Genomic DNA, 13,191 nt, shown 5'->3' with positions numbered 1-13,191 from the left:
CCTGTTTCAAACCAAATATGGCTGTGTCTATAATAATCGAACTTTATTTATAAAGGTTCATAACATGTATTTTGAACTGGAAAGGCTTTGGTTTTAGACAGTCCAATTACAGATAAAAATTAAAAAATAGTATAAGTAAATTTTAAAATATATTTATATGAGCCACTCTGTATATTTAAGATAATTTGCAATCCATTAACAATTAATATAAAATCATATTTAGCCTACATATTGTGTTTCCCATTTTTTACAAATGCCATTAATTGTAACCTAACAAAAAGTCTTCTTTCAAGTATACTGTTTAACCAAAACTTCCAGAACACTTTTTCCTGATATATTTTTCCCATCTTTGCATTTTTTATAACTAGTTATATGTTTTCATTAGCAAATTGCATTCATCGTGGCTTTATTTTGACAGAGAAGTTATAGTCTTTCCGAAGTCAGTTGAACATATAAAAACGCCTAGCAATAAAATTTAATTATTTTCATAGGTGTCTCTAAAAAAAGTTTTCTGCTATAGGTAAAAAATTATAATAATTTGTATATGTGTAGAATTTCTATTATATGTTCATTTGACCAACAACATATTTTAATTATTTATGATGGTTTCGTTTTGTTGAACAAAATATCCCTCTTATTTCTCCCTTTCGCAATTGTAATATGACTGATTAATAGAAGGTGCCTTTAATAAATTAAAATTACCTGAATCACACCAAATTCCGCATTACTGCACTGCACTGCTAGGCCATCTGTCAACAACTGAAATTTATGGCCCAGTCGCCCAGTGCGGCTGTGTTTGTACCGCGTTTGTCCGCGCGCTCATTCTTCAACTGGGCAATCAGACCTGTATATGGGTATGGGAACAAGATTTCAAATACATATTTCAATGCAGAGTTGCTGTGTCAGCGACTGAACCTGGTGCATACTGCCAGGCTCTTGGTCCTTCAATTGAGATCGGAAAGACTATATCTTAAAATGGTAGATATCAATTTATTGGTTTGAAGTAAAGCCAAGAGATGTTTGCAGCAGATAATTTATTTTAAAAACAGTTCGAGACTAACTTTTTTTTTGTTTTTAGGAAAGTGCCACTCTCCCACGGGTTAAGAAGTCAGGAAAGAAAAAAACTATATGAAAAGTGCATATTCTAGCCAGGATATATTTAATTTATGTGATCAATATAAGAGTGTTTTAGATTTAAGAGGCTTTGATAGTTTTTTTATAACCCGTTACCAGTTTCGTTTAGGCATTTACTACAAGTGGATCTGTCAAACTCGACCAAGAGGAAAGATATTAGAAACAGAGGAGAAAATTCTATGAGGAAAATCGATCTCTGTGTTAGTATTAACAGTGAATGCCTATCCAGTGATGTACACGACTTTAACATAAATTTAAGTAAAAAAAAAACTAACAAGGACCCTTAACCTTATTTATTTTAAGTTATTTGTTCAGCTTACAGTTTTATATGGTTAATTTTTTATATAAGAAGAGTATATTGAACGTTACAACCACTCGAATGGCCGATCAATGCATGGGGTGATATCGTTTGTCATATCTTTGTTATTTATTGTACTGATGGAGGAGTGAGGTCTATTATGTGTAATTTTATTCTTAAGTAGCTCATTTGTGCCGAGTTTTCTTGTTTGACTGAAGACATTGGGCAAATAAAAGATTCTAAAGCGCGTTTTTATCTCGTTTCATTTCGGTACCTCTCGAACTGAAAGCAAATACTTTGTAAGGACAGAGAAGACAAAAATAAGTCCTTGAAGGTCCTTACCGTACCCACAAATTCATGTTTTTGAAGAAATTGGACATAGAAGTTCAAAAAAGTCACACCTGTACTCAACCAGGACTTGTAAGATTAAATTACAAATTGGAAAGATTGGTGAAATTTGGGCATTGATATTTCTAAAAAAATATACAGGGTGATTCATAAATGGTGACCAAAAATAAAATCTCGTATTCTTTGGTGAATTTTAAGTCTTTCCTATAAAGTTTTTACGGAAAACCTAACCTGACAAAGAGCATAACTAGCGACCTATACAAAACAGTCGAAAACTAACAGTACTGAAGCATTCAGTATACTCAAAAGATGGACCAAATTTCAATGCAATAGATTGTTTTAATAAAGATAAATGTCTAAGATTTTATTTCAAAAAAATCTTGGATGTCCTGTACCTCAAAAACAAAAAAAAAATAGATCCATGGTTCCCGCAGTAACATATTTTCTACCAGCCCCTGAATTTATACAAAACAGTATGCATAAATAACAAAAAAAAATAGCATGGAATAAGAGCTATTATAGCTTCCATCTCCAACAAATCCAGTATAGAACTTTACACAAATTCATTATATTTTTTTACGCCAATGTACAATCAATTGGTGTGAGAAGAGCATGTCTGTATTTTCGGAAATTGAGATTTCTGCAAATATATTCATTTCGTAGTCATGGGCGTAGCTATGTGGGGGGTGTGCATGGCCCACCCTAAAAAAAATATCCTCCATTAATATTATTCTAAATTGCTGATTTTTTTTAGAATCAAATCAAAACGTGTTTAAGTTTTTGAAATTTTATATCGCATAAGTGATGGTTTTTTACACTTGGTATTTGTTCTGGCCATTTGTTTGTCTTAAATACCGTCATTTTGTAAGTAATAACTATGCATTTAACAGTTTTGTATGCGACAAAACGTTTCGAACGTTTCTTCTTCCATCTAGGGCAAATTTAAAAATAAAAATTGAACAATACGTTCACATATCCCACTCCTGCATCAAAAATGATTTTTTTCCGTTGGCAACACTGTATCGTAGAAACGGCGCAAACTTCAAATCTGGCATGACTTATGGGACGCCCGATATAAGACGCAACAGTTAGGTACTATGAATGACGTCATAGTTATTATTCATTTTCATGGTATTAAAACAAAGCTCAGTAACATTATTACAATTTATGCCCCATAAACTGGGACCTTGAGTATATCTGCCAATTAGGCACACGAGTATGATCAATAACTGACGTGATTAACAGTAGTGCACCGAGCTTCGTAATAGATTGCAGATTAGAAAAAAAAATGCAAAGTGCACTTGTTCGATCGACCTCGGTCTAAATCACCAAAACAGTCCTTACTCGTACAATGGCTTTGAACACTCTCTAATTTCTTTAAATGGGTTTGTTTAGTTTCAGATACAATTTATTGCAATTTGTGCGTCTGTCGAAGAATTTATCTGCTTTGTAACGAAATAACGAAGGCAACAATTCGATTAGGATTTACTTTTATAAGGATGGGTTAATTTTCAAATACTATACGGATGTTTGGAATAGAAAGGATGTGAAAGAATTTTGTTAGTTGGCAAAACTGTTTAAAAAATGATTTTATAGATATTCTTAATTGGCAATGGGGATAAATAAATGTTTATTAGTTATTTCAGCAGAAGTTCGAAAAGTGTTAAATTAAATAAAAAAATATTCATAAATTTTCATCGAATTACGTTCTCGAAAAAGTAGTCCTTAAAATTCTGAAAATAAAAGTTTAACACATAATTTTTTCGCCGATCAATTTTATTTTTATCATAATAACAAACAAAGCTGTTTATTTTATATTATTAAAATTGTATGATACTTCTTTCATGAATAATAATAATTTCATCAGGTCGTCTGTGGTTTCTAATAGACGAGCGTTATTATATAAATAATTTGATCTGCTCCTACTACAGTAAATAGACTCTTAATACATTGTAAGGAATCCTGTTGGTAACTTCATTTTTGCTACTTAAACTGTCAACAACATAACTTTCTGCAATTGTGGCTGATTTCCACCCACCGTGTCTCTTGATTGCTAATACATCAACTCCTGTATTAGCCAGTAACGTTGCCGATGATCTTCGGAATGAATGGTCTGTATATGTTTCAAGATGCTCTAGTTTCAAAAACTGTCTAATCTTATTTTTAATTTAGCGGCAGTAAATGTGACACTTTACTGCCTGACAGCTGTCACTATGGCTACGCCGGGTAATTTTCGCGTGATCAACCTGTACCTAAATGCCATACACCTACGTATATCTAAATATTTTACGTTGCGTCACTCTGGCGCTTTGAAACAACAATTAAAAGAGGATCGTAAAAAAAATACTGTACGAAACTGGCACAATGAAGTGTTTTTGGCGCCGAACGTGTGGCTTTCTCATAACTACTACTCCAGGAGGATAATTTGGGTATTGACCGAGGATCCGCAAGGTGCTAAGCCACCCCATAAAAAAAACAAAACAAACCCGCCGCCTCCCCGCTGGTCACCCGCCGCGTATGACACACTTTCCTCGCCCGAGATCAAACAATCCCCGAACCACCACATCCTCACCGCGCTGGTGCCGCAGTATTGATCACACGCTCGGGCGTCGATTGTTATTCCGCCGGATCCCGCCGGCCATGAGACGACAGAAACAGCGGAATATCGCGTCCGATTGAACGCGGGTGATCGCGCGCGCCCCCCAGAAAGATGACTTCGGCGACGGAGGCGGCCGTCGCGGACGGCCAGCAGCTCACGCCCCAGACGCCGGTGCTCAGCGTCGCCTGCAGGATCCTGCGGTCCCCCAGCCACGAGAGCGTCACCACCGACCTGTCGCTGTTCTCGGTGTCGTCGGTGGCGTCGGACGCACACGCCGGCCGCAGGCTGCTCAGCTTCGGCAAGTGCGAGGGACAATTCGGCAGGGGGCATAGCCCTAACCCAGAGACCAGGAACCAGAATAGGTATGTCGGTGTTGGGGTCAGAGGCGAGCGGGCGTTTCAGGAACACGCCCACGCGGGTGCATACGCCGCTTTGTTTATTTAGTTCATACGAAGGCGAAAAAAGTATTGTCAGTAACACATATACGGGGTTAGGCGTAAGAAAACTAGGTAGGTACTCGAAAACGCTTTGTTTATAGACACTCCACCTTCTGCATTCTTTCCTTCCAAATAATAAATCTTCGGACTGTCAAGGTCGGAAAATGTTAGGTTAAGATTCGCTAGGTGTAGATCGGCGGTTTTCACCCTATTTCGATAGCGGGCCACCAAACGTCGTAGCATATTTTTGTGGGTCAATAGAGTAAAAAAATCAAATAAAGAATAACGTAAAATAAACCACGTAATAAGATATAAAAACTGAAACAAATAAGTTATTAATATTTAAATTTTTAGCAAAAACTATCCAGACACAACAATAATTTGACAACTAACTTGACAAATGTCAAGTAATTTCAATTGTTTTTGGAGTGTTTTTGGTCGTGGCCAATTTGACAAGTCTGATATGAGAAAAAGAGTCCAAAAAATAGAAAATTGCAAATATCTCTAAAAGCAGTAACTGCCACCCTAACAATGCTTATATGGCTTGAAAGGAAAAGGAAATTTGCATACGATAGAGTAAAAAAATACAGGGTGCTCCATTTAAATTAAGAAAGTTCTAACTGTTTGAAGTTATCAAAATGTAACGGCAAAAATGAAACACCTAGTATTAAATGTTTTAATTTGTTGGTATATCATAACTTAGTGTTACCTATGTCCTTTACAGGTACCAAAAATCCACAGAAAGATGAATGAATTTTATAATTTTGTTTTTCAATTTACTCTAAAAAATGTAAATTATCGAAAATTGTCTGCAACTTTTTTATTCAGAGGAATTTTAAAAATCTGAAAACACTTTTTACGAGCAGTTGCACTGTATATTTAGATTTTCATTGCGACGTTTCGGTTGCGAGAAACCATCATCTTTATTTTTTCTTATAGACGCCATATTTTTTTTATTTTTCAATAAGCAAAATTTTCAAAAACAACCTCAAAAATCAAAATTTTAGTATTTTTAATAAATCTGGCATCACCGCACAGTTTTTCAAAACCATTATAGAATAGCTTCAAATTTTTGTAAAAGCTTATCATTAATGTTATCCACAATTTCTGTCGAGTATCTATGAATGTTTCAGTAGGTATATTCCAATTTTTCCAATGTTTTGTCCAGGAAAAACTAATTCTTTTACAATTTGTCCTGTTTTTCCCTAATTTTTAAATCTGTACTACTGGATGAAAAACAAATGAATATTAAGTCACTAAAAATGACCAATAAATTAGTTCTGTCTCCAATTTCATGAATAATTTATTAGAAATAGAAAATTTATCACAATTTATGTATTTTATCTACGTACAAATATAACAATTTTATGATCAGGCTTACATTTTTGAAAATAAATCGAAATATTGAAGGTGTAGGTGTGCTACCTGTCAAGATAAGCAATCACTGATATTATTATTGATATTATTCAGGATATGGTTCATCAGATATTATATTCTGTATCAAAAATTTATAGTATCGAGTGCTAATTATTCAAATTGTAGTTTTCAAGCATTAAAGCAAAGTGATTTTAATATGGCTCATGTCAATATCAATATTATCATAAACAGGTATTTACAATTTAAAAGAAATCATATTTCTTGCTTATTATTAACATCCTGTGTTTCTGGAAAATGAATCGTTTGTTTATATGAATTTTTCAATTATCTTGTGAAGTAAAATTTAATAAAATATTTTTATCCCACCCTTGTATGTTCGAAACAAATCAAACTATTCAGCCTTTTAATTTTCAAGTTTCAATGTCAATTGAAAACAACACAAAGTATATTATTCCATTTTTTAAATCTTATACAATGAAATGGATTAAATGTAAGTTCTGCTTCCGTATTTTTTATTGAAATATATTTTTTAACATAAGAAAAAAATAATAATTATGAAAACAAGTTTGTATCATTAGACATGGTGTTACTAAAATGGCTGCAAAACATGAAAATGGTGATGTGCAGAACATAAAAAATAAGACCCTTTTTACCCTGTGGATCATGGGCCGATGGTCTTTTGTTTTTGAGATACAGAGCGACAAAGAAAATTTTTTTAAATAAAATTTTGGCCATATTTCCAAAAAGCAAAGTACTGTATTAAAATTTGGTACAGGTAAATTTTTCAGGGCAATTTTTCCTGCTCATGCAACCGTTTTTTTCCTGGTAATTTAAAAAAAAATCGATTTTTTTCACAAGCTTCTTCCCAATATCTCTAAACTAAGGCCACGTGTGTTCTGTGACTAGCTATTCCGATTTTTCTGAGGCTTTCTTACCACTCTCATTCCGAGTCGGTTTTTTTCCAATCAAACTTTTCAATTAAAAGTCCCATTAGAACCGTGACCACCTTGTGAAAGTCATTTTTGAGCGTTAGAATTCGACTCACTGTTTATTATACGCAGACGTCGTTCTAAGAATCTAAATTAGGAACCTTCACTTCAATTAAGAAACTGCAGTCGCAATTCGTCACTTGCCTGGCAATTCGACACAGCTATGGCGCGACGTCGTTAGTTCGCGTTTAGGTGGAGTGTCGGTTTGTTTACTTTCGACTCTTCGGTGTGAGCTGGTACAAATCTGTGATATGGAGGGTGTTGTGCGCGTACGTCCCAAGACCCTTTCTAGGCATGCTGCGACTTACCGAAGGTACCCCATGAAAATGTTGTCTAAGTCAAAGTTTGTTAACTTAGTTGCGTTTTATAACTTAAAAAACTCACAATGTAACAGAAATTTATGTTGTTTGTGGCAATCTTTAGTACTGTTTTTATTTGGTTCAATGTTTCTACCAGTTTGAAAGCAAAAATAACCCTTGCACCAAAAAGTCAGTTCAGGGGTTGATTTTGCAAATTTACTTATACATTTTTTACGTTTCGAAAACCTCTCTGTTTTATTACAGTATACTAAGGCAATACAATCGTGGAAAAAATACATATATCACCCTGTATATGTATGTACGGAGTTGTAAAATGACTGACAAACTTGTGGCAAACCACATTTCACTGAATGTGGATCCAAACATAAAATTTAATGCATTTACTGTTTATGTTCTATTTATATTTTTAAGTACATACTTCTCATAGATTGGTGTCAGTGCAGTTATATTTGTCAATTGCAGTGCTATAACTAATAGTAACTTTCCGTAATCTCGATGTAAAAGACATCAATCACATTGTTTTGTCGAAGAAGAAAGTTGTACAACTGAATAATTATACCTAAAAAATCAAGAGAGTAAAAAAATGTTTATGAATCGAAATAATATGCCTTTTTGACAATAATTGCTCAAAATGTCCATCTCTAACTTCAATACATTTATCAACACGTTTATTAAAAGATTGTTTTATTTTAAAGTATCAATCCTTAATGCGAAATGACTTTGCAGCATTTAAAACCTGCCACTAAAGTTCTTCTCAAGTGTTTATAGTTTCTCCATAAACAACTGATTTCATGTAACTCCAAAAACGAAGCATTCTATCTCACATTTATGTATACGAGTATACAACTTAATGTGTAAGCTAAGATATGATTTTAATTAGATATGAATAATACTTAATAGAAATTAGCATACAAACGACAGCAATAAGACAAGTGGAAGACGTCAATTATTTGATTTTTGTCCAAATCCTACTTAAGAAACTTTACCGCTAAATTAATAATACCTGTAGGTACTTAATTGTAATTTAATGCAACAGCATTGGAAGTTTCAAAGCCAAATATCTTGAAAACGGTACGAGATAGCTACTTTAATAAAGTTTACCTTTTTTGTGTAAAAGAAGTTGAAAAATAAGAATTTGTTACCAAAGATGAGAGTACAAAAAAGTTGTCATTTTTAACACATTTCTACTGCAGCTAGCGCCCTCTATAAACTTTAACCAAATTGTGAACAGATTTCAATTCCTCTACTCAAAGAACTCCAATTCTCAAAATTTTGTGAGGATATTTGAATAAATTAAAGAAAACTGAAATAATATTTTACATTTAACACCTCTCTATCTCTCTTTATATCTCTTAACTATCTCTTATAATCTCTTTAACTATCAACTTTTGGACTAAGAAGTTCGGCTAAAATCGCAATATTTTTACTTGGGGAATCTACCCATGAATTTTGGCCCATTACCTCGGGACCACCCTGTATGTGTATCTAATTGGTTTTGATGTTATTATGTACTGTATGATTTATACAGGATGTTTTGGAACTAAGATATTAGTTTTAAGGGGCAAAATAATATATTTCAGAAAAAATAACATTCTTATAAATATTTTATAATAATAGAATATTTACATGAATTTACTTGAATGAGATTTCTAACTCTGGTCCTGTAATTAATCATAATTCGTACTACCGCGTGGAAATAAATCAATGCTTGCTAACAATTTAACGGTTGCCGTTCTTTGACATTTAAATAATTTGCTAATTTAGATGCTAGTTTGCCATTAACATTAATTTAAATATGTATCACGTCCATAAGAGACAAATATTTAACAAAAGTTTAATTCGTATAAACTGTTTTGAGACAAATAGGCAGCTGTTAAAATTAAAATCCCGCCGTCAGGAACACCCTGTATACAAACATATGTAAAAGCGTACATATACCTTGCCTCTTTCTCTCTGATATTCTTTGTTTTCATATCGCAGAACCAGTTTCAAATAGGACTAGCACAGAAATACATCAATACCGATTTCATCGTGCAAAATGTTATTATTCTCTTTAACGGTATTTTTTTTGCTGTTCGGCTGAAACCAGTTCGTGCTATAAACTAAAGATTGTCCGCTGTATCTTTCTTTTGTTTCCAACACGTTTGTTATTTTAATTTAATTTTATAGCTAAATAAATTCGACGGCTGATAATAAAGCGCTTTCTTTCAATTTCATACCATTAAATTTTATATACGCAACTTTTTTTTAGGCCAGCCGATATTCCTGAAATACTGTGGTTCGAGGAAGAGACTGAATTGATAAGGAGTTGTGCGGCCTTATCTTCCGCTGTGGGTCTACAGAAGAGTTTCAGTACAAGCGATATCAGTCAATTACCGTCGCCTGAGGACGGGCCTAGCGTGCCGGGCCTTCGAAACGCCGTTTCGGAGCTGGCGCTTAATTCCCTACAAAGGTCTGGATTCCTACTAGAGAACGCTAGACTCGATCAAACGTCAAGGTGAGAAAATTCGAAGCTAATTCGGAAATGGTATCGAAACCTAGCTACAGGGTAAAAACCCACAATGGGCATGCCCCATATATTTTTTTATTCACTTAATCGATGGTATAGGAAAAACTAAGCCTACAGATTTTTTTCAGAATATTTGGATCTCCGGTAAATATTTTAAAAAGTTCTGATTGAGCAGTCACTTCAAAAGTTGCTTTTATTTAATATTTGGTGCTTCTATTTTTTTTTTGTATTATTATCGAAGTAGAATAGTTTCTTAATAAGCGTTTACAATAACACAGCACCACAAAGAAGTGGGATATAAAAACAAAGTTGTTCTATTGGTCGGTATGAAAGTGGCGGCAATTTTAAAATCAAATTCAAGATCAGAAGCAATTATCCTCGAATTTTGATTACCTGTATGTTGTATAAAAGAAATTTTTACACTATCGGGACATCCCCATTTTTGGAAAGAAAAAATTATATAAAAAATACACCGGTACTGTCAAAAAAATTGACAGACTTACTTTAGGAATGTTCGTTTCAGATCATGCTCCACCTGGGTAGCCGTTGGCGACATCGCTTCTACGTCACAACTGCCTTCACCCCACGGCGGCCAATCCACCTCGACCACCAACACGCAGCAACCGGCCAGCACACCCCCTCCCCCCGCTTTCACCGCGGCCGATTTTATAAGATCAGTTAACAAAAAGGTAAGGATCGATTTGGTGTTACGTCAAAAATTTTAAATTATATGGCCCACCCCTAAAAATTTTAGCTCAATATGATGAGTGATTACATTCACCTCGAGCGTAATTGCATCGGTTTGTCACTGTTTATTGTAAACGAATAGTGGTGATGGTACGATTTAGGAATTTTTCGTTACCGGTACCAGCTCCGCAGTGTTGCTTACCAAAAGCTAGGAAGCTCGTATATTTATTGGAAGTTATATATTTCATATTTATTATGAAATAAAAAACATTTGGTCATAGAAATGAAAGATAGGTGTATTATTAAAATTCTAGGTGTATTGACTGCATATTTTGAGGGTCTAAGGTATTATTATTGGATGGAAATACGTTGTCTATTAATTCGTAATTGGTTTATAATTAGATTCAGTCAATAGATAAGTATTTAGATTTAGGAAGGCTGAAGGTCTCGATTGATGTCATTAAAAAAAATCGATGGTTCCTCTATATATACTTTTATAATATAACCTCTCATATTTATGGAGAAACCGCCAACTATCACTAACTTGGCCAGTATCTATCAGAAGCTTCTGTTCAGGTCAAATAGACGTTACTACTTTTTTAATTTCTAAACTTAGATTAATTGGCGTCTTTAATAGCATTACTTGAATCAAACTTTTTAGAAAGGCAGAATTTGTAGAATATGGGGTTTATATATCTAATAATTATATTTCTGTTTCTGATGTTCCTCAGGGTTCAAATCTTGGCCTACTTTTACTGTTATGTTTTATTAACGACCTCAATACTTCCACGCTGTTCTGTTCTGAGATCAAAGAGAAAGAAAGTGTGCTACTTCGATTGACTGACTTTCAACAGACATATAAGGGACATGATAACTTCAGCTAATACATTTTAAGGTTTTTTTCCTTTATAATCCTGTCAAATTAGTAATAAAAAATAGTGGTCAAATAACGAAAATTTTGACCTTTGGCCCCGAATAACTTTTTTAGCACACATGGGATCGATGGGGACGTTCGACACTTTATTTCTAATGGTGTACCCAAGGTTTCCACCAAAATTTAGCTCTGTCGGAATTTTCGTTATTTGAAATGTTTATTTTGACCGGACTATTATAAACTTGAATGGTTTTACTAATGCTAATAGTATAAAGACATTTTATGTACATATCATTTACCAGAAACAAGCTAGAATACGATTCGTTTACTTGTTATCCTCTTTACCAGAATTCTGTTGGACAAATTGATTGTTGCAAAGAAAATTTTTTAAGTTTACGTTTTTAAAACTATATGGTTAGTGCTCTAACAACGTAATTATAAAAAAATTTGCTTGCCCCCTCTTACATCCACCTCAAAACAGATCCGCCCTGGTCTAAATATAACTAACCTGTTCAGCGGCGGGGTATGAAAATTATGAAAAGTGGGTTAAAAAAATCAATTTTCACGACATAATTTGAAAAAACAACGCGTTTCTAAATGTCAAAGGTAACCAAAGTATAAATATGATTCCCATTCACATACATCTTGTAAAAACAAAATTCTAACACTTTTTGTGCTCCTCTAATCACCCCGTACATGCATACTTGTTTGTCGATTACGTAAATTCACGGAATTCAATCATGACATCACGCCGCGACCCAAGGTCGCAAAAATAACCCAAACGTAACCTTCCACTTTGCACTGCAATTATTTCGCTCGTTTTTTTTTTCCGTAGGTGCGTCAGAACTACATCCGAAGGAGACTGATGACCACCTACAAGGCCCTGGAACGGCTCTCCCAGAGCGAGTTCAACCTGGACAGACTGGAAGTGACTCCCTCCACGGCGACGGCGAGCATCGGCACGGAGCCGACCCAAGCCGCCCCCAACGCGGCCCCGTCCAGACTGGTGGTACCCGGCTCGAGCCCCACGCCCAGCAAAAGCCCGGTCGCCGTCGCGAACAGCACCAACGCCGCCGTGCTGAGGGTGGCCAAACAGAGAGCCGGCAAGAACCTGCCGCTCACCATCAGGGACGTGGAGAGGGAGAGGGGCAAGCCCCTGTCGAAGTACGAGAGGAACATGATGATCTTCAACTGGCTGCACACCCTCGATGACACGGCCTTCGTGGAGGGCATACAGTAGAGGGGGTGGGAGGGGGTAGGAACGGACGGGGGAGCTTGTTTCTCTTACTAGTGAAATATCAAACTGTTACAGACGGAGAGCAATGTTTTGTTCTAAGGTCCGCCAGGAAATCGTACATTCCAGGGCCGTACTTTGCTTTCGCACGACGTGGTGAAAAATTTTAAAAGATTAATTTTATAAATCATTTCATTTATAAATCAAGATAAAACTACTACAGTTGAACTCTAACTTGGGTTGGTGTGAAGACAAAAGGTAATTTGCGCTAATGTAATATGTGACATTTCAAAAGAATCGTGACTTTTTCACTCGTCTACAGAATTCCTAAGGAGAAATTAACTCACATTTATAATTGAAATATTATTTGCAATTTATTGCAATA

General features: G+C 34.9%; 2 protein-coding genes across 4 annotated transcripts in view; both read left to right on the top strand.

Annotated features, from left to right (window-relative positions):
* The window catches only part of LOC108917875, a 28,642-nt gene extending 26,959 nt beyond the window's left edge, over positions 1-1,683 (top strand). For both annotated transcript variants that reach the window (XM_018724665.2, XM_018724664.1), the window contains exon 8: positions 1,079-1,683. The gene's annotated coding sequence lies outside the window, so the exon portion shown is untranslated. The remainder of the gene's footprint in view (positions 1-1,078) is intronic.
* A 2,710-nt stretch (positions 1,684-4,393) lies between these two features.
* LOC108917830 lies at positions 4,394-12,812 on the top strand. 2 transcript variants are annotated; one of them, XM_018724592.1, is made up of 4 exons: positions 4,394-4,741; positions 9,754-9,999; positions 10,535-10,700; positions 12,408-12,812. In XM_018724592.1, exons 1-4 carry the CDS (start codon positions 4,491-4,493, stop codon positions 12,810-12,812), a joined length of 1,068 nt encoding a protein of 355 aa, XP_018580108.1. In that variant the 5' UTR covers positions 4,394-4,490. The 2 variants fall into 2 exon arrangements, with proteins under 2 accessions (XP_018580108.1, XP_018580109.1); XM_018724593.1 differs by lacking the exon at positions 4,394-4,741 and adding an exon at positions 7,306-7,495.
* The last annotated feature ends 379 nt before the right edge of the window (positions 12,813-13,191 follow it).

This window comes from Anoplophora glabripennis, unplaced genomic scaffold (genome assembly GCF_000390285.2).
Source record: "Anoplophora glabripennis isolate ALB-LARVAE unplaced genomic scaffold, Agla_2.0 scaffold17, whole genome shotgun sequence".
Classification (NCBI taxonomy): Eukaryota; Metazoa; Arthropoda; class Insecta; order Coleoptera; family Cerambycidae; genus Anoplophora; species Anoplophora glabripennis.
Note: the sequence above shows the minus strand (reverse complement) of the source record. Positions and strands in the feature narration are given on the sequence as shown.